Source organism: Somniosus microcephalus, chromosome 3 (genome assembly GCF_052327205.1).
Source record: "Somniosus microcephalus isolate GS21.2 chromosome 3, FLI_Smic_1.0, whole genome shotgun sequence".
In the NCBI taxonomy this organism is placed as follows: Eukaryota; Metazoa; Chordata; class Chondrichthyes; order Squaliformes; family Somniosidae; genus Somniosus; species Somniosus microcephalus.
This window is the reverse complement of record NC_140989.1, coordinates 351,898,957-351,919,444: the sequence shown is the minus strand read 5'-3', so window position 1 is coordinate 351,919,444 and position 20,488 is coordinate 351,898,957. Positions and strand designations below refer to the sequence as shown.

At 46.6% G+C, this 20,488-nt stretch overlaps 1 protein-coding gene across 8 annotated transcripts in view; it reads right to left on the bottom strand.

Annotated features, from left to right (window-relative positions):
- The window catches only part of LOC147122349 (kynurenine--oxoglutarate transaminase 3-like), an 88,024-nt gene extending 70,031 nt beyond the window's left edge, over positions 1–17,993 (bottom strand). Inside the window, exons 1-3 of one of the 8 annotated variants that reach the window (XM_085983403.1) lie at positions 17,836–17,993; positions 15,112–15,180; positions 14,894–14,982 (exon numbers count right to left, since the gene is read on the bottom strand). In XM_085983403.1, the coding sequence (XP_085839529.1) occupies positions 14,894–14,980 (87 nt within the window). In that variant the 5' untranslated portion in view covers positions 14,981–14,982; positions 15,112–15,180; positions 17,836–17,993. Of the gene's footprint in view, positions 1–10,215; positions 10,235–14,444; positions 14,464–14,825; positions 14,847–14,893; positions 14,983–15,111; positions 15,181–17,541; positions 17,767–17,835 lie in introns of those variants that run through there. The other 7 variants (XM_085983401.1, XM_085983402.1, XM_085983404.1 and 4 more) reach the window with 7 other exon arrangements.
- Between the last annotated feature and the right edge of the window lie 2,495 nt (positions 17,994–20,488).

Genomic DNA, 20,488 nt, shown 5'->3' with positions numbered 1-20,488 from the left:
CTTTTGTAAATCCATGTTGACTTTGTCCGATCCTGTCACTGTTTTCCAAGTGCTCTGCTATTACATCCTTTATAATGGACTCTAGCATTTTCCCCACTACCGATGTCAGGCTTACCGGTCTATAATTCCCCATTTTCTCTCTACCACCTTTTTTGAATAGTGGGGTAACATTAGCTACCTGCCAATCCATGGGAACTGTTCGAGTCTATAGAATTTTGGAAGATGACCAGCAATGCATCTACTATTTCTAGGGCCACTTCCTTAAGTACCCTAGGATGTAGATCAGGTCTTGGGGATTTATCGGCCTTCAATCCCATCAATTTCCCGAACACCATTTCCCTACAAATACTGATTTCATTCAGTTCCTCCCTCTCATTAGACCCTATGTTCCCCGACATCGCTGGGAGGTTATTTGTGTCCTCCTTTGTGAAGACAGAACCAAAGTATGTATTTAATTGGTCAGCCATTTCTTTGTTCCCCATTATAAATTCCCGATTCTGACTGCAAGGGACCTATGCTTGACTTCACCAATCCTTTTTCTCTTCACATATGTATAGAAGCTTTTACAGTCAGTTTTTATGTTCCCTGCAAGCTTACTCTCAATCTAGTTTCCCCCTCTTAATTAATCCCTTTGTAATCCTTTGCTGGATCCTAAACTGTTCCCAATCCTCAAGTTTGTTGCTTTTTCTGGCCAAATTATATGTCCTCTCCTTGGATCTTATGCTATCCCTAATTTCCCTTGTTAGCCACGGTTGAGTCACCTTTTTTGTTGTATTTTTATGCCAAACAGGGATGAACAATTTCTGTAGTTCATCCATGCGATCTTTAAATGTTTGCCATTGCCTATCCACCGTCAACCCTTTAACATTCCCCAATCCATTCTAGCCAACTCGTGCCTCATACCATCGTAGTTTCCTTTATTTAAATTCAGGACCCTAGTCTCGGAGTCAACTACTTCACTCTCCATCTTAAATGAAAAATATCATATTATGATCGCTCCGCCCCGAGAGGCCTTGCACAGCAAGATTGCTAATTAATCCTCTCTCATTACTTAATACCCAGTCTAAGATGGCCTGATCTCTAGTTGGTTGCTCGAAATATTGGTGCAGGAAACCATCCCGTAGACACTCCAGGAATTCCTCCTCCACGGTATTGTTACTAATTTGGTTAGCCCAATCTATATGTAGATTAAAGTCACCCATGGTAACTGCTGTGCCCTTATTGCACGCGTCTCTAATTTCCCATTTAATGCCATCCCCAAACTCAGCATTACTGTTTGTGGGTCTGTATACAACTCTCACTAATGTTTTCTGCCCCTTGGTATTTCTTAGCTCTACCCATACAGATTCCACATCATCAGAGCTAACATCCTTCCTTACTATTGTGTTAATCTCCTCTTTAACCAGCAATGCTACCACACCTCCTTTTCCTTTTTGCCTGTCTTTCCTGAATATTGAATACCCCTGGATGTTAAATTCCCAGCCTTGGTCACCCTGGAGCCATGTCTCCATAATCCCAATTATTTCATATCCATTTACATCTATTTGCACAGCCAATTCATCCACCTTATTATGAATGCTCCTCGCATTAAGACACAAAGGCCTAGAAATTGGCCTGAGGCGCCCAAGCAACGCAAAGTTCGCCTGGGCGCTGGAATTTGCGCCGCGATTGCCGCATTAGCGATCGCCACAAATTCAGTTGAAGTGCCCCTAGAGGGAGATGTGGCGCGGCTCGAGACGCTCCGCGTCCCTCTTAGGGCGCTGAAAGTGAATTTCGCAGCGCTACGTGCCGCAGTGCCACATGCTGCGGCACGGCACACTGTGGTACTGCAGGCCTTCCTCCCACTGTTACGGGGGAGGGGCCTGCAACAGCGCGAGCCCCGATCGCGAGTGCCGGCAAAAGAGCCCGGCACCAAGGAGAAGTGCCGGGCTCTCGGGAAACAGCCGGCAATGCCGCGGTGGGGGGGACCAGGAGGCCGGGGACGGAGCTGCTGGCAGGCGGCCGCCGAAAAAGCAGCCGTCCCGCACCTCCACCTTAACTTGCGCCTCTGCCGGCGCAGCAAGGCCCCGTGAACCGGGCGCGGGTAGCGAACGGCGCTACAGCGGCGTTCGCTACCAAATATCGCGATCGGGGTGCTGCGCACACCGATGATGTCATCAGTGGCGGCGCAGCGCAAAAGGCTAACGCCACCATTAGCGCCCCTGCTGAACATCGCGGGAGGCGCAGGCAGTGGCGCTACAGCCACTGACTGCCTCTTTAGGCGCTAACAGGTGGCACTACTCACCCAATTTTTCCCCCAAAGCCTTCAGGCTTGTTTTTTTAATGCTTAGACCTATTAGAATTATTATTTACTGTGGCCATGTTTGATTTACACCCTTGATTTCGCTGACTGCCACTTTTGCTTTTCTCCTTCCTGTCTTTTGCTTCTATCCTTCTATCGCATGTGTGTAGGAAGTGTTTCCAGCTGCTTGAGCTCGAGGTCAGGGTTTCCAAGCTTGAGGGGCAGCTGGAGTAACTGCGGAGCAACAGGGAGGCCGAGAGTTTCCTGGGCCGTACGTTCCTCAAAAAACAAACCTTGATCCCTCCGTCCTTGCAAACTACTGCCCCATCTCCAACTTCCCTTTCCTCTCCAAAGTCCTTGAACATGTTGTCGCCTCCCAAATCCGTGCCCATCTTTCCTGCAATTCCATGTTTGAATCCTTCCAATCAGGTTTCCGCCCCGCCACAGTACTGAAACAGCTCCCATCAAAGTCATAAATGACGTCCTCTGTGACTGTGACAAAGGTAAATTATCCCTCCTCATCCTTCTTGACTTGTCTGCAGCCTTTGACATGGTTGACCACTCCATCCTTCTCCAATGCCTCTCCGCCGTCGTCCAGCTGGGTGGGACTGCACTCGCCTGGTTCCATTCTTATCTATCTAATCATAACCAGAGAATCACCTGCAACGGCTTCTCTTCCCACTCCTGCATCGTTACCTCTGGTGTCCCCCAAGGATCTATCCTTGGCCCCCTCCTATTTCTCATCTACATGTTGCCCCTCAGCAACATCATCCGAAAATAAGCGTCGTTTCCACATGTACGCTGATGACACCCAGCTCTACCTCACCACCACTTCTCAACCCCTCCACGGTGTCTAAATTGTCAGACTGTTTGTCCGACATACAGTTCTGGATGAGCAAAAATTTTCTCCAATTAAATATTGGGAAGACCAAAGCCATTGTTTTCAGTCCCTGCCACAAACTCCGTTCCCCAGCCACTGACTCCATCCCTCTCCCTAACATCTGTCTGAGGCTGAACCACACTGTTCGCAACCTTGGTGTCATCTATGACCCTGAAATTAGCTTCTGACCACATATCCACAGCATAACAAAGACCGCCTACTCCCACCTCTAACATCGCCTGTCTCCGCTCTTGCCTCAGCTCATCTACTGCTGAAACCCTCATCCATGCCTTTGTTACCTCTAGACTTGACTATTCCAACGCACTCCTGGCTGGCCTCCCACATTCCACGATACGTAAACTTGAGGTCATCCAAAACTCGGCTGCCCGTACCCTAACTCGCACCAAGTCCCGTTCGCCCATCACCCCTGTGCTCGCTGACCTACATTGGCTCCCGGTTAAGCAGCGCCTCGATTTCAAAATTCTCATCCTTGTTTTCAAGACCCACCATGGCCTCGCCCCTCCCTATCTTTAATCTCCTCCAGCCCCACAACGCCCCCGAGATATCTGCGCTCCTATAATTCTGCCCTCTTGAGCATCCCTGATTATAATCGCTCAACCTTTGGTGGCCGTGCCTTCTGTTGCCTGGGCCCTAAGCTCTGGAATTCCCTGCGTAACCCTCCCAGCCACTCTACCTCTCTTTCCTCCTTTAAGATGCTCCTTAAAACCTACGTCTTTTATCAAGCTTTTGGTCACCTGCCCTAATTTATGCTTATGTGGATCGATGTCAAATTTTTTGTCTTAAAATACTCCTGTGCAGCGCCTTGGGACAGTTTACTACGTTAAAGGTGCTATATAAATACACATTGTTGTTGTTCCAGGAGGTGGCCACCCCACAGGCAGAGAGCGTTCAGGATAGTAAATGGCTGGTCATGTGGAAGAGTAGGAAGAGGCAGGAAGTGCAGGAGTCTTCGGGGTGTGCGTCACTCTCAAACCGGTACGCAGCACTGGAGACTGCTGGGAGTGACGACACCTTGAAGGTGTGCAGTCCAGACCATGGCACCAATGGGCAAGGGACTGCACTGGGGGGGGGGGGGGGGGGTGGAAATCAGCATAGCGTAGAAATGCAGTCGTTATAGGAGATTCCATGGTTAGGGAGACAGAAAGGCATTTCTGTAACCATCAGCGTGAGTCCCGCATGATGCGTTGCCTCCCTGGTGCCAGGGTAAAGGACATCACGGAGAGGGTGCAGAATATTCTGCAGGGGGAAGGGAGTGAGCCAGATGTTGTGGTACACGTTGGTACCAATGACATAGAGAGGGCAGGTATTGAGGTCCTACAGTCAAACTTTCAGGAGCTAGGCAGGAAGTTAAAAAAATAAGGCCTCAAGGTAGTAATCTCTGGATTATTCCCAGTGCCATGCGCCAGCGAGAGTAGAAATAGGAAGATAGAAAGGATCAATGTGTGGCTTGAGGCATGGCGTAGGAGGAGGGCTCCAGATTCTTGGGGCATTGGGACCAGTTCTGGGGCAGGAAGCACCTATTCAAAAGAGACGGGTTGCACCTCAACAGGACTAGGACCAATGTCCTCGCGAGGAGGCTCACCAGTGTGGTTGGGGAGGGTTTAAACTAAATTGGCAGGGGGTGGGCACCAGCATATAGAAGTAAAAAAGGGGAATAAGGTGCATGAAGGAGGGAGAGTGTTGGATAGTACTAGAGAAGGAAGTAGTACCATATTAGATAGGAGCAGATTAAGAAGGAATACGAGGAATAAAAAGACATGTTTGAAATAAATGTATATAAATGCACAAAGTGTGATGAATAAGGTTGGTGAGCTACAAGCACAATTAGCCGTGTGGGAATATGATGTAGTGGCAATAACGGAAACGTGGCTTAAAAAAGGTGAGGGCGGGGTGCTTAATATTCACGGATACAAGGTGTTCAGAAAAGATAGGGAAGGAAAAAAGGGAGGTGAGGTGGCAGTACTGATTAGGGAAGATATTGGAGTGTTGGAAAGAGAGGATGTCCTTGAGGGGGCAAGGACAGGATCCATTTGGTTAGAGTTGATTAGCAAAAAGGGTATGATCATGCTATTGGGGGTATTCTATAGGCCAAATAGTGAGAGAGAGAGAGAGATAGAGGAGCAAGTCTTCAGGAAAATCACGTAGATGTGCAAGAACTATAGAGTGGTGATATTGGGGGACTTGAATTACCCAAATATCGATTGGGATAATGTTAAGAATAAAGGGAAAGGAGGGGGAGGTATTTCTGAAATGTGTTGAGGAGAACTTCCTTGACCAGTATGTTCTCGGCCCAACTAGGAAGGAGGCATTGCTGGATCTGGTGCTGGGGAATGAGGTGGGCCAAGTGGACCAAGTGTCTGTGGGAGAACACTTGGGTAAGAGTGATCATCGTATCATAATGTTTAAATTAGTAATGGAGAAGAGCAAGGAACAATCTAAAGTAGAACTTCTAAATTGGAAGAGGGCTAACTTCAATGGGATGAGAGGGGATCTAGCCAGGGTAAAATGGAACCAAAGATTGACAGGAAAATCTGTAACTGAACAATGGGTGATCTTTAAGGAGGAGATGTTTCAGGTATGGGCTAGGTACATTCCAACAAGAGGGAAAGGTAGGGGAACCAAAGCCAGGGCTCCTTGGATGATGAGGGAGATAGAGAATATGATGAAACAAAAAAAAGAGGGTGTATGATGCATGTCAGGTGAAAACCAGGCCAAATACAATAAGTTGAGAGGAGAAGAAGAGGAAAATAAGACTGGCAAAGAGAGAATATGAGAATAGAATGGCAGTTAATATAAAAGGGAACCCAAAAATCTTCTACCGGCATGTAAATAGTAAGCGGGTAGTAAGAGGCAGAATGGGGCCTATTAGGGACAGCGACGGTGATATATGCTTAGATGCACAGGGCAAGACGAGAATACTTAATGAGTACTTTGTATCGGTGTTTACTAAGGAAGAGGATGCTGACAAAATATCGGTAGAAGCAGAGATGGTAGAGATAGTGGATGGGGTGAAAATTGATAGGCAGGATGTATTGGAAAGGCTGGGTATGCTTAGAGTGGATAAGTCGCCTGGTCCGGATGGCTTGCATCCCAGGTTGCTAAGGGAAGTGGGGGTGGAGATAGTGGAAGGGCTTGCCATAATCTTCCAATCTTCCCTAGATGTGGGGGAGGAGCCAGCGGATTGGAAAGTGGCAAATGTGACACCCTTGTTCAAGAAAGTGCAACTTGGCGCAGAGTGAACAACTTGGGAGTTTGGCAAGTGTGGGAGTTTGGTGAAGTAGGGGAAGGAAGTGCTGCTTTGCCTTGCTTTTCGTAACTTCTCCCGCAGAGCGGCAGCCGACCTGAGTGGGAGCAGACCGAGGCTCGCGAGCGGGGATAAAAGCAGCAGCAGACCTGCAACTACAGGAGAAAATTACAGCGTGACGTCACAGGTAAGGCAGGTAAGTGATTGGTAATGACTGTGGGCTAAGTGTTAAACTAACATATAGCATATAACTAAATTTTAAAAACTAAACGAGGTGAATAATTTGATTAACACTAAAGTAATTAATTAAATAAATAAATAAAATAATGGGAGAACAGGAGATGTGTTGCTGCTGCAATATGTGGGAGCTTGTGGACATTTTTGTCCAGAGCGACTACATCTACAGTAAGTGTCTGCGGCTCGAGGAACTTCGGCTCCGAGTTGAGGAGCTGGAGTCTGAACTGCAGACATTGCGAGACATCAGGGAGGGAGAAAGTTACCTGGACCTTTTGCTCCAGGAGGCAGCCACACCCGTTAGATTAAATACTTTAGAACTGACACGTGGTCAGGGACAAGAGGGTGTGACTGCGAGTGAGGCAGGTACGGGGATCCAGGAGGTAGTATTGCAGAAGCCTCAGTCCCTGCACTTGTCCAATAGATTCGCGGTTCATGCCACCCTTGTGAACGAGTGTGGGGACTGTGGGGAGGACGAGCAAACTGACCACGGCACCGTGGTACAGGAAGCCGTTCAAGTGGGGGGAGTAAAAAGGAAGGTGGTTGTAGTAGGCGACAGTATAGTTAGGGGGATAGACACTGTTCTCTGCAGCCAGGAGCGTGAGTCCCAAAGGCTATGTTGCCTGCCTAGTGCCAGGGTAAAGGACATCTCCTCCAGGCTGGAGAAGAACTTGGAGTGGGAGGGGGAGGATCCAGTTGTCGTGATCCATGTAGGTACCAACGACATAGGTGGGACTAAGAAAGAGGATCTGCTGAGAGAGTTTGAGCAACTAGGGACTAAATTAAAAAGCAGAACCACAAAGATCATAATCTCTGGATTATTACCTGAGCCACGAGCAGATTGGCTTAGGGTCAATAGGATCAGGGAGATGAATGCGTGGCACAAAGATTGGTGTGGAAGAAGTGGGTTTCGATTCGTGGGGCACTGGCACCAGTACTGGGGAAAGAGAGAGCTGTTCCGTTGGGACGGACTACACCTGAACCATGCTGGGACCAGAGTTCTAGCGAATCGAATAACTAGGGAGGTAGATAGGGCTTTAAACTAAATAAGGGGGGGGGGGTGGGTCCAGGTGGAGAGAAATCTAGAATGCTAAAGAGAAAAGACAAGGAAGCAGTGCAGGAAAGTGATTGGGGTAAGAATAACCAGATTGTGTCAGGAAGGGACAGAGCGTACAAACAAAGGAGCGCACTAACAAATAGGGTCCGGGTAAGAACAAATGGTAAGACAAATAGGGCCATAGTACAAAAAAATGTTAAGATGTCTAAAAATGTTAAAAAGACAAATCTAAAGGCACTGTATCTGAATGCACAAAGCATTCGTAATAAGGTAAACGAATTAACAGCGCAAATAGATGAAAATGGATACGATATAATTGTGATTATGGAGACATGGCTGCAGGGTGACTAAGGCTGGGAGCTGAATATCCAATATTTAGGAAGGACAGGCAAAAAGGAAAAGGAGGTGGGGTGGCGATGTTAGTAAAGGATGAAATCAGAGCAATAGTGAGAAAGGATATTGGCTCAGAAAATCAAGATGTAGAATCAGTCTGGGTGGAGCTAAGAAGCACCAAGGGGCAGAAAACATTGGTGGGAGTTGTCTATAGGCTTCCAAACAGTAGTGGTAATGTAGGGGGTGGCATCAAACAGGAAATTAGAGATGCATGTAACAAGGGTACTACAGTAATCATGGGTGGCTTTAATCTTATTAGCAAGAATACTGTGGAGGATGAATTCCTGGAGTGTGTACGAGATGGTTTTTTAGACCAGTACGTTGAGGAGCCAATTAGGGAACAGGCTATCCTAGATTGGGTATTGTGCAATGAGAAAGGGTTAATTAATAATTTTGTTGTGCGGGGTCCTTTATGGAAGAGTGACCATAACATGATCGCTTTCCATCTTAATGAAGAATTCTAAGTAGTCCAATCCAAAACTTGGGTCCTAAATCTAAACAAAGGAAACTACGAAGGTATGAGGAGGGAGTTGGCTATGATAGATTAGGGAGCTGCATTAAAAGGCATGACGGTGGATAGGCAATGGCTAACATTTAAGGAACGAATGCATGAATTGCAACAGTTATACATTCCTTTTTGACGCAAAAACACAAAAGGAAAAGCGGCCCAACCATGGCTAACTAAAGAAATTAAGGGTAGTATTAGATCCAAAGAGGAGTCGTACAAAGTTGCCAGAAAGAGTCGCAAGCCTGAGGATTGGGAGCAGTTTAGAATTCAGCAAAAAAGGACAAAGAGATTGATTAAGAGGGGAAAAATAGAGTATGAGAGTAAACTTGCAAGGAACATAAAAGCGGACTGTAAATGCTTCTACAAGTATGTAAAAAGAAAAAGATTAGTGAGGACAAATGTAGGTCCCTTACGGTCAGAAACAGGAGAATTTATAATGGGGGAACAAGGAAATGGCAGAGCAATTAAACAAATACTTTGGTTCTGAGGAATTAAAGGAAATTAGTATTAGTAAAAAAAAGTGCTGGAGAAATTAATGGGACTGAAAGCCGATAAATCCCCAGGGTCTGATAATCTGCATCCCAGAGTACAATAGAGGTAGCCATGGAAATAGTGGATGCATTGGTTGTCATCTTCCAAAATTCTATAGATTATGGAACAGTTCCTGCAGATTGGAGGGTGGCAAATGTAACCCCACTATTTAAAAAAGGAGGGAGAGAGAAAACAGGGAACTACAGACTGGTTAGCCTAATATCAGTAGTAGGGAAAATGCTAGAGTCTATTAAAAAGGATGTGATAACAGGACACTTAGAAAATATCAACGGGATTAGACAAAGTCAACATGGATTTATGAAAGGGAAATCGTGTTTGACAAACCTACTGGAGTTTTTTGAGGATGTAACTGGTAGAATAGATAAGGGATGTGGTGTATTTGGATTTTCAGAAGGCCTTTGATAAAGTCCCACATAAGAGGTTAGTGTGCAAAATTAAAGCACATGGGATTGGGGGTAATATACTAACATGGATTGAAAATTGGTTAACAGACAGGAAACAGAGAGTAGGAATAAATGGGTCTTTTTCAGGGTTGCAGGTGGTGACTAGTGGGGTACCGCAGGCATCAGTGCTTGGGCCCCAGCTATTCACAATATATATCAATGATTTAGATGAGGGTACCAAATGTAATATTTCCAAGTTTGCTGACGACACAAAACTAGGTGGGATTGTGAGTTGTGAGGAGGATGCAAAGTGGCTTCAAGGCGATTTAGACAAGTTGAATGAGTGGGCAAATACATGGCAGGTGCAGTATAACCTGGATAAATGTGAAGTTATCCACTTCGGTAGGAAATACAGAAAGGCAGAGTATTATTTAAATGGTGATAGATTGGGAAATGTAGATGTACAAAGGGACCTGGGTGTCCTTGTACACCAGTCACTGAAAGCAAACATGCAGGTGCAGCAAGCAGTTAGGAAGGCAAATGGTATGTTGGCCTTCATTGCAAGAGGATTTGCGTACAGGAGCAAGGATGTCTTACTACAGTTATACAGGGCCTTGGTGAGACCACACCTGGAGTAGTGTGTGCAGTTTTGGTCTCCTTACCTAAGAAAGGGTATACTTGCCACAGAGGGAGTGCAGCAAAGGTTCACCAGACTGATTCCTGGGATGGCAGGACTGTCGTATGAGGAGAGATTGGGTCGACTAGGCCTGTATTCACTAGAGTTTAGAAGAAAGAGAGGGGATCTCATTGAAACATATAAAATTCTGACATGGCTAGACAGACTGGATGTTTCCCATGGCTGGGGGGTTTAGAACGAGGGGTCACAGTCTCAGGATATAGGGTAGGACATTTAGGATTGAGATGTGGATACATTTCTTCACTCAGAGGGTGGTGAACCTGTGGAATTCTCTACCACAGAAGGCTGCGGAGGCCAAGTCACTGAATATATTTAAGAAGGAAATAGATAGATTTCTAGACGAAAAGGCGTCAAGGGGTATGGGGAGAGAGCGGGAATATGGTATTGAGATAGAGGATCAGCCATGATCATATTGAATGGTGGAGCAGGCTCGAAGGGCTGAATGGCCTACTCCTGCTCCTATTTTTCTATGTCTATGTTCTATGAAAGGGTGTAAGGACAATCCTAGTAAGTACAGGCCGGTCAGTTTTTGATGAAGTAACAGAGTGTTGATGAAGGGAATGGACTAGATATTGTCCCTATGGATTTTAAGAAAGCGTTTGACAAAGTACCACTTAGAAGGCTGGCTAACAAAATTGAGGCCCATGGAATAGGTGGGTCAGTGGCAGCTTGGATAAGGAATTGACTTAAGGACAGAAAACAGCAAGTTGTGGTAAATGGCTGTTTTTCAGACTGGAGCATGGTAGACAGTGGTGTTCCCCAAGGGTCAGTGCTGGGGCCACTGCTTTTTTTGATATATGACCTGGCTATTGGAATACAGAGTAAAATTTCAAAATTTGCCGATGACACCAAACTTGGAGGTGTGGCAAACAGAAAGAATGATACCAATCGACTGCAACAGGACATAGATAGGCTAACAAAATGGACAGACAAGTGGCAGATGGAATTTAATACAGAGAAGTGTGAGGTGATGCATTTTGGCAGAAGGGATAGGGAGAGGCAATATAGACTTAATGGCACAGTTCTAAAGAGTGTGCAGGGACAGAGGGACCTGGGGGTTCATGTGCATAGATCTTTGAAGGTGGCAGAACATATTGAGAGAGTAGTTAGCAACGCATATGGGATCTTGGGCTTCATAAATAGACGTATTGAGTACAAAAGCAGGGAAGTTATGCTGAATCTTTATAAAGCTCTGGTTAAGCCACATCTAGAGTATTGCATCCAGTTCTGGTCACCACACTTTAGGAAGGATGTGAAAGTCCTGGAGAGGGTGCAGAGGAGATTTACCAGAATGGTTCCAGGGATGAGGGATTTTAGCTACAAGGTTAGGTTAGAGAAGCTGGGGTTGTTCTCCTTGGAGCAAAGGAGGTTGAGGGGAGATTTGATAGAGGTGTACAAGATTATGACGGGTCTGGATAAGGCAGACAGAGAAAGGCTGTTCCCATTAGCTGATGGTACAAGGACTAGGGGACACAGATTTAAGGTTTTGGGCAAGAGATGCAGGGGGATGTGAGGAAAAACTTTTTTACGCAGCAAGTGGTGAGGACCTGGAACTCGCTGCCGACGGAAGTGGTGGAAGCAGAGACACTCGATGTTTTCAAGGGGAGACTGGATAGGCACTTGAGGGAAATAAACTTGCAGGGTTATGGCGATAGAGCGGGGGAATGGGATTGACTGGATTGCTCTACAGAGAGCCGGCACGGACCCGATGGCCTCCTTCTGTGCCATTATGACTCTATGAGAGCCGGTAAGTTTTAATGTAATCCAGTGTAGTCCAGTGCAGAAATGTAATCTAGATGTCCAGAGATGACCAGATAATCAGAAACCAATTTGAGAAAAGAATTCAGCAGCTTAAGACTTAAATCCGTGGCATAACGAAGATCGCCTATTTCCACCTCCGTAACATCACCCGTCACTGCCCTTGCCTCAGCTCATCCGTGCTGAAACCCTCATCCATGCCCTTGTTACCTCTAGACTTGAATATTCCAAAGCACTCCTGGCTGGCCTCCCACATTCTACCCTATGTAAGCTTGAGGTAATCCAAAACTCGGCTGCCTGTATCCTAACTCGCACCAAGTCCCGTTCACCCATCACCCCTGTGCTCGCTGACCTACATTAGCTCCCAGTTATGCAACGCTTCGATTTCAAAATTATCATCCTTGTTTCCAAATCCCTCCATGGCCTCGCCCCTCCCTATCTCTGTAATCCAGGACAAAGCAGCCCGCTTGATCAGCACCCCATCCACCACTTTAAACATTCAGTCCCTCCACCACCGGCGTACCGTGGCTGCAGTGTGTACCATCTACAAGATGCACTGCAGCAACTCGCCAAGGCTTCTTCGGCAGCACCTCCCAAACCCGCAACCTCTTCCACCTAGAAGGACAAGGGCAGCAGGCGCATGGGAACACCACCACCTCCAAGTTCCCCTCCAAGTCACACACCATCCCGACTTAGAAGTATATCACCGATCCTTCATCATCGCTGGGTCAAATTCCTGGAACTCCCTCCCTAACAGCACTGTGGGAGTACCTTCACCACACGGACTGCAGCGGGTCAAGAAGGCGGTTCACCACCACCTTCTCGAGGGCGATTAGGGATGGGCACACATCCCATGACCAAAAAAAAAAATCTCCTCCGGCCCCAGAACACCGAAATATCTGCGCTCCTCTAATTCTGCCCTCGAGCATCCCTGATTATAAATCGCTCAACCTTTGGTGGCCATGCCTTTTGTTGCCTAGGCTCCAAGCTCTGGAATTCCCTGCCTAAACCTCTCCGCCTCTCTTTCCTCCTTTAAGACGCTCCTTAAAACCTACCTCTTTGACCAAGCTTTTGGTCACCTGCCCCAATTTCTCCTTATGTGGCTCAGTGTCAAATTTTTTGTCTTATAATACTCCTGTGAAGCGCCCTGGGACGTTTTACTACGTTAAAGGCGCTATATAAATACAAGTTGTTGTTGTTGACTGAAAAGCAGAGCAGAGTCACAGCCGCTGAGTCAAGCAGTGTAGTCAGTAGAGCAGCGCAGTCCTATTGGCAGAGGAATCCAGGTGACGGAGGTCAAGTTTCAGCAGAGGTCCAGCAGTTGAAGGAGCTCAGTGCGAACAAAGACACGCCGGGTCGGGGGATGGGCAGAGGACTCTGCAGGGGTAGCTTCAAACTTGTAGTTTGAACTTGTAGTTTGGGCTGAAATGCCTTCACTATCAGAGGCAACGTATCTTAAGCAACTGGAGAGAGGAGATTGGGGGAAGAAAGGACAAAGGATGGCAATGGATAACCATCGATACAGTTGAAGGAAAGAACAGCTCAGTTAGGACCAACCAGCCCAGGAGCCACCTTGAAACCAAAAAGCCAAAAGGAGTACAAATGTGTTTTAGAAAATGCAACTAATCCAGTTAATGTCATAAGAAATAGGAGCAGGAGGAGGCCATTCAGCCCTTCGAGCCTGCTCCACCATTCAATAAGATCATGGCTGATCTTCTACCTCATCTCCACTTTCCTGCACCATCCCCCCATATCCCTTAATATTCAAATATTCAAATACCTTACCCATCCACTTTCAGTTGTCAAATTAGTACAACTATATATTACTGCCGATAGTTCTGCCAAGGTTTTGAAAATCTACAATGCTAGCCACCAAGACAAGGGAAAACAAAAGCCTCTCTGTCTTTGGTTGCATCACTTACTCATGGTATAACATTCATTACACTTTTACAACAATATCACTTTTGTATATTACTATTGATAAACTGAGGTAGAGGATCAAGGCCCACAGGGCAGGACACCACCACTGCACCGCAAGGGGAATGGACACAGTTAGCACTAAGAACGTATGAGTTGTAGGTAGTGGACGGACGTAGGGTACAATCGCCAGTGAAAAATCAGATGGGGTTGGACTTGGAGGATGAGTGGATGAGAGCATTGATAGGGAGAAAGAACAGGGTAGCAGAAAGGACAGAGATTTGGGGAAACCTGGAGTTAATAAACAATTGCAACTGTGGCATCAAGGCGTGAAATGCTTTCCAAATTGCAGCGATGCTAAAGTGGCAGTATAAAAACTTGGATTTATATACTGGCTTGAACGTCCTCGGGAAATCCCAAAGTGCTTCCCAACCAATGAATTACTTTTGTAGTCACGGTTACATAGATAAACGCAGCAGCCAATGTGTGCACGGCAAATGAAATAAATGCCAAGTTAACCTGTTTTCATGGTTTTGGTTGAGATGAAATGTTGGTCAACAAATTGGAAGAAATCTCTGCTCTTCTTTGAAAAGTGCCATGGGATCTTGAACGCCAACCTGAATAGGTAGAAAGAGCCTCGGTTTACCATCTCATCCCAACACATCCCAGCACCTCAACACAGCACCGTGCTGAAATGTCAGCCTAGATTCCGTGCTCAAGTTCGAGAGCGGAGTTGAAACTCAGCAGCTACTGAATCAAAGGCAAAGAGGGCGACTACTGAGCCAATGTGACACTTGTATCCCAGATGTGATTCCTGGAGCGGTGCGAGATCCCCTGGAGAAGCAATAGGTTTGTCATTCCATAAAGAAGCAAATTGCACCCAGCCTGCAGAATACTTACAATAGGTTGATGGTCTCTTTTAAATTCAGCGATGGGACAACAGTTGTCTAAAAAAAAAGATGGCTTACCGCGGAGGTGGAAAACTTTGGGGCGCTCGAAGCACGAAGAAGATTCTGTGTGGTTTTGATACGTTTCAGCAAACAAGTGAGATGCATGCCTGCAACGTGGAATGAAAAAAAACACAACGCAACAGTAATTACACTTCAAAAAAGTAATTTGTTGGCTGTAAAGCGCTTTGGGAAGCCCTGGGGATGTGAAGGGAGGCCAAGCCAATGCAAATTCATACCTTCTTTTCAATGCAAACATGTCCATAAATATGCTGCATTCCAACTGGGCTTCAAGTGCTGCAAAACATCTAATTTTGAGAGCGCATTGACAATTTGGTCCATGTATATGAAAAGAAAAGTAATTTTCAAAATCCAGAAAAAAATTATAATTCATGAAATATCAAAAGTAAACAAGTGGAATGTGTTCTGGGCTTCTATTCTAATGACACATACAACATGGCAAGAGGCTGTTCGGAAAAGGGTTTCACCCCAAATCCTTAGCTCAGCAGTAGCACACTTTCCTCTTGAGCCAGAGGGTTGCGAGTTCAAATCCAACTGCCGGACCTGAGCACGTAAACCTGGGCTCATACCCAAACCTAGGCTCATACCCAAACCTGGGCTCAAACCCAAACCTAGGCTCATACCCAAACCTGGGCTCATACCCAAACCTGGGCTCATACCCAAACCTGGGCTCAAACCCAAACCTGGGCTCAAACCCAAACCTGGGCTCATACCCAAACCTGGGCTCATACCCAAACCTGGGCTCATACCCAAACCTGGGCTCATACCCAAACCTGGGCTCATACCCAAACCTGGGCTCAAACCCAAACCTGGGCTCAAACCCAAACCTGGGCTCAAACCCAAACCTGGGCTCATACCCAAACCTGGGCTCATACCCAAACCTGGGCTCATACCCAAACCTGGGCTCAAACCCAAACCTGGGCTCAAACCCAAACCTGGGCTCATACCCAAACCTGGGCTCAAACCCAAACCTGGGCTCAAACCCAAACCTGGGCTCATACCCAAACCTGGGCTCAAGCCCAAACCTGAGCTCATGCCCAAGTACAGTACTAAGAAAATGCTGTATTATGAAAGAGGCTGTCTTTTGAATGAGATGTTAAATCAAGGGTCTGTCTGTTTGTTTAGGAGGACATAAAAAGATCCCCTAGCACTAAACAAGAGCAGGAGAGTTCTCCCAGTGTCCTGGCCAGTGTTTATCCCTTAGATTAAATAGTTATTATCGCGTTGCTGCTTGTGGGACCGTGCCATGTGCAAAATGGCTGCTGTGTTTCTCTACATAACTGTGACTGCACTTCAAAAAGTAATTAATTGGCTGTAAAGCACTTTGGGACGTACAATGGACATGAACAGTGCTATATCATTGCAAGTGGTTATTCAAAACAGCTTGTCTTTTCTCTTCATGGATGCGGACGGATCTTTTAGCTCTTTCCAGCATTTGCAGTTTTTGTTCTTTTTTATAACAGAAGAGTGCATTGATCAAGGAAATGCTGCCGACATGTATATATATATATATATATATATATTTTGAAATAGTGTTCGATAAGGTGCCGCATAGTAGCCTAGTTGATAAAATTAAAACACGTGGTACTAGAACAACTACTTACATTAAGTGTCAGTTGTGGCTCAGTGGGTAACACACTCGCCTCTGGGACTTGAGCACAAAGCTAGGCTGACACTCCAGTGCTGCGCTGAGGGAGTGCTGCACTGTCGGAGGTGCCGTCTTTCAGATGAGACGTTAAACCGAGGCCCCGTCTGCTCTCTCAGGTGGACGTAAAAGATCCCATGACACTATTTCAAAGAGCAGGGGCAGTTATCCCCGGTGTCCTGGCCAATATTTAGCCCTCAATCCACATAACAAACAGATTATCTGGTCATTATCACATTGCTGTTGGGAGCTTGCTGTGCGCAAATTGGTTGCCGTGTTTCCCACATTACAACAGTGACTACACTTCAAAAGTACTGTAAAGCGCTTTGAGACGTCCGGTGGTCGTGAAAGGCACTATATAAATGCAAGTCTTTTTTTCTTCCATTTATATTGTGCCTTTAACGTAGCAAAATGTCTCGAGGCGCTTCACAGGAGCGTCATCGGGCAACGGTTCACACCGACCCAAAGGAACAGACATTAGGACAGGTGACCAAAAGCTTGGTTAAATAGCTAGGTTTTAAGGAGGGTCTTAAAAGGAGAGAGGCGGACAGTTTTAGGGAGGGAATTCCAGCGCTCAGGGCCGAGACTGCTGAAGGCACAGCCGCCAATGGGAGGGCAAAGGAAGTGGGGAATGGACAAGAGACCAGAGCGTGAGAACGTGGTGCTTAAGGCGATGATGGATTTTAATAAGTTTTTGGGGGGGGGGGAAAAGAGAAACTATTTCCACTGGTTGGTAGGACATTAGTAACTAGAGGTCAAAATTTAAGCTCATTGCCAGAAGAACAATGGGAGAGGTTACAAGGTTGTTTTTCACGCAGGGAGTGGTTAGGATATACAATGCCCTACCAAAAAAAGTGGTGGAAGCAGAATTCATGATAAATTATATGTTCAACCATGTTGAAAAGGTGTAGAGATTGGGACTAAGTGGACAGCACTTTCGGAGAGCTACACAGGCACGAGCTGAATAACATCTTATTTTTGCCCAAAGTTCAGAACTTCCTACCTTGTCACGATAAATCTAGGACTAAATCCCAATGACTAGCTGGACCGCTAGTGCCACACAAGAGAACCATTCACCGCTGCAGATTAGCGGTGGGCCGGCAGTCCCTGCACAGAACAAAGTAGACCCGGCAGTGGCTGGACTTTTTATCCAGCGGACACGTACAAACTACGTAATGGACTCAGTCCCGGAACACTGTTGTCAGCGCCGGCCGCGACAGGCCGGCAACACAGGGACTGACTGGGCCCGGTTCCGGCTTCCGGCAGTTCAAGGGGGCCGGCTCAAGGCTTCACTTACCGGGGTTATTTCAAGTACATTTACCCACTCACGGCAGGGTAGCCAAGTGCCTGGTGTTGGAGCAGCCTGTTCCGCCAAGCTCTCGGCTCTCCCCACAACTGGCCCCGTCTCTCCAGGACAAGCGAATAACAGGCACCCAGCTGTCAGTCCACAGCTCTCACCCCCCCCCCCCGGCAACTCTATTTTTTCAATTCAATTCAATTCAATTCAATTCAAATCGCTTTATTGGCATGACAAGGTACATCTTATGTTGCCAAAGCATCGAAAAACATTCATGGTTGTACACAAAAATACAGATCTATCCATACAGTGTATAAACAGATATATCCCTGAGTGTATAAATATACATTCATATAATTTGTATATACTCTTATATTTAGTGGTTGTCCCTCTGTTTATGGCAAGCTGTAACATAGTGTGCCGCTAATGTTACACAATTTCTCTCTTCCCCTAGTAGGTATGGGAGTTTTTGGTCGTCATTCAAATTTCTGAATTCCAGGCATATTTTTGTGAATTTTGGGTAGAAATTCTCCCTTATGCCCTGATATTTTCTACAAGCTGTGAGGAAGTGCATCTCTGTCTCCACCACTCCCTGACTGCAGTGAGAGCATATCCTGTCCTCTCTTGGTAGCCGGGTCTGCCTGTGTCTACCTTTTTCGATCGCCAGGCTATGTTCACTAAGTCTGTACATTGTCAAGGTTTTTCTCAGTTTGCTATCCTTTACCATGGTCGGGTAACCCCCCCCCGCACTCTAACCGCCCCCCCCCACTCTAACCCCCCCCCACTCTAACCCCCCCCCACTCTAACCCCCCCACTCTAACCCCCGCCCCCACTCTAACCCCCCCCACTCTAACCCCCCCACTCTAGCCCCCCCCACTCTAACCCCCCACTCTAACCCCCCCACTCTAACCCCCCCACTCTAGCCCCCCCACTCTAACCACCCCCACTCTAACCCCCCCCCACTCTAACCCCCCCCACTCTAACCCCCCCACTCTAACCCGCCCCACTCTAACCCCCCCCACTCTAACCCCCCCACACCCTCACCCCACCCCCACCGCTCTCCCTCACCCCACACCCCTGTAGGATTCGCAAAAATCCAGGAAAATACAGTCTACATTGTAAAACCCCTGAAATGGCCACATTTTATGAACACAAGATGGAGTTGGCAGATCACATGACTCATTTCAGAAGGACATACCACTGCAGTATCTTAAAGAAACCTGAGTCGCCACCGATTAGAAGATTCCAGAACTGACTGCAATTGATATGATAAAATGGTTACAGTAGTAACGAAGTCAAAACAAAAGTATGTACACCTCAAGGTGTGTTAATTGCTAACAAAACGCAAACCCATCTCTGAAATCGCAGAGCACAGACAAAACCTATTATCTGTACCAAACTCAGAGGGACACAGGACAGATCCCATTAGTTTCATTTACAAGACATTAAAATAAAGTACCCGCTTTTGTCAAAGCAGCCTGCCCATTACTTTAACAAAAGAAAACCCCTGATTTGGCACCAAGATAAGGGCAAGAAAACAGTATAACTGTTGGGGGAAAAGAGACATTAAAAAAAACACAGTTTCATACAGGAGCACCAAGGTCAAGGACAGTTTTAAAAACCCGGGTGAGGTTCGAGGAGCACAGAGGGCCTACAGGTTCGAGCAGGAGAGCAGGTTCAGGAGCTGGTCCCATAAGGAAGATTGGAGATCCCGGACAATACAGGAGCACCAAGGTCAAGGACAGTTTTAAAACCCTGGTGAGGTTCGAGGAGCACGGAGGGCCTACAAGTTCGAGCAGGAGAGCAGGTTCAGGAGTCGGTCCCATAAGGAAGATTGGAGATCCCGGACGATACAGGAGCACCAAGGTCAAGGACAGTTTTTTTAAAACCCTGGTGAGCATAGAGGCCCATCGCCACCTAGCTGATCGAGTTGAGGTATATTTAAGAGACGGGAGGGTTTTTAATATTAAGGGCTTTGTAATTCGGGAGTGTTATTCATCCTTCGTTGTGCCGTGCGCTTTCTCCACCCCCGTTTTATTATATCGCTGATCTAGAATTGATGTATTATGATAGTCAAAGTAACTCTTGTGTGTTAAATTTTAGTTCCCATTGAGAGGCGTGTTCATGATTTTTGTCTGCATTGTTTCTTCATTCTCTATGTTTTATTCTCCTTAAAAATAAAGATACCTTTGATTTAAAACTTACCTTGTCTCACCTGATCCATTTGTTTTCCGAGTCACAAGTTGGGCCAACACATCAAGGTGGTCTGGCAATAGGCCCAGTGTCTAGAACCGGTGAGGGGGGAGCGCTTCGGAACCGCTCACGAGCAGTGTGAAATCAAAAACCGATCTCGCACACCACAAGCTCGTTAAAACGACCCCTTACAGAATGGCGACCCAGATGGGACACTGGCTACAGAACCCTTGTGTGGTGGACAAAGACTCGGGTGAGACAGATGTTATGGAGGACAGGTTATCCTCCTATGTGTGTGGCAAAGTAAATGCAGCAAAAAAATAGGTATATGACCTGTTAGGAGCCGAGCGTCCCCTAAAGGCAGCCGCCCAGTGGACGGCTAGAAAAGAGCACTGCAAGGGCATTGAAAAAGCGGTGTGGCTTATATGCTATAAATAAAAAGCAGGTTCTGGTACTGGAC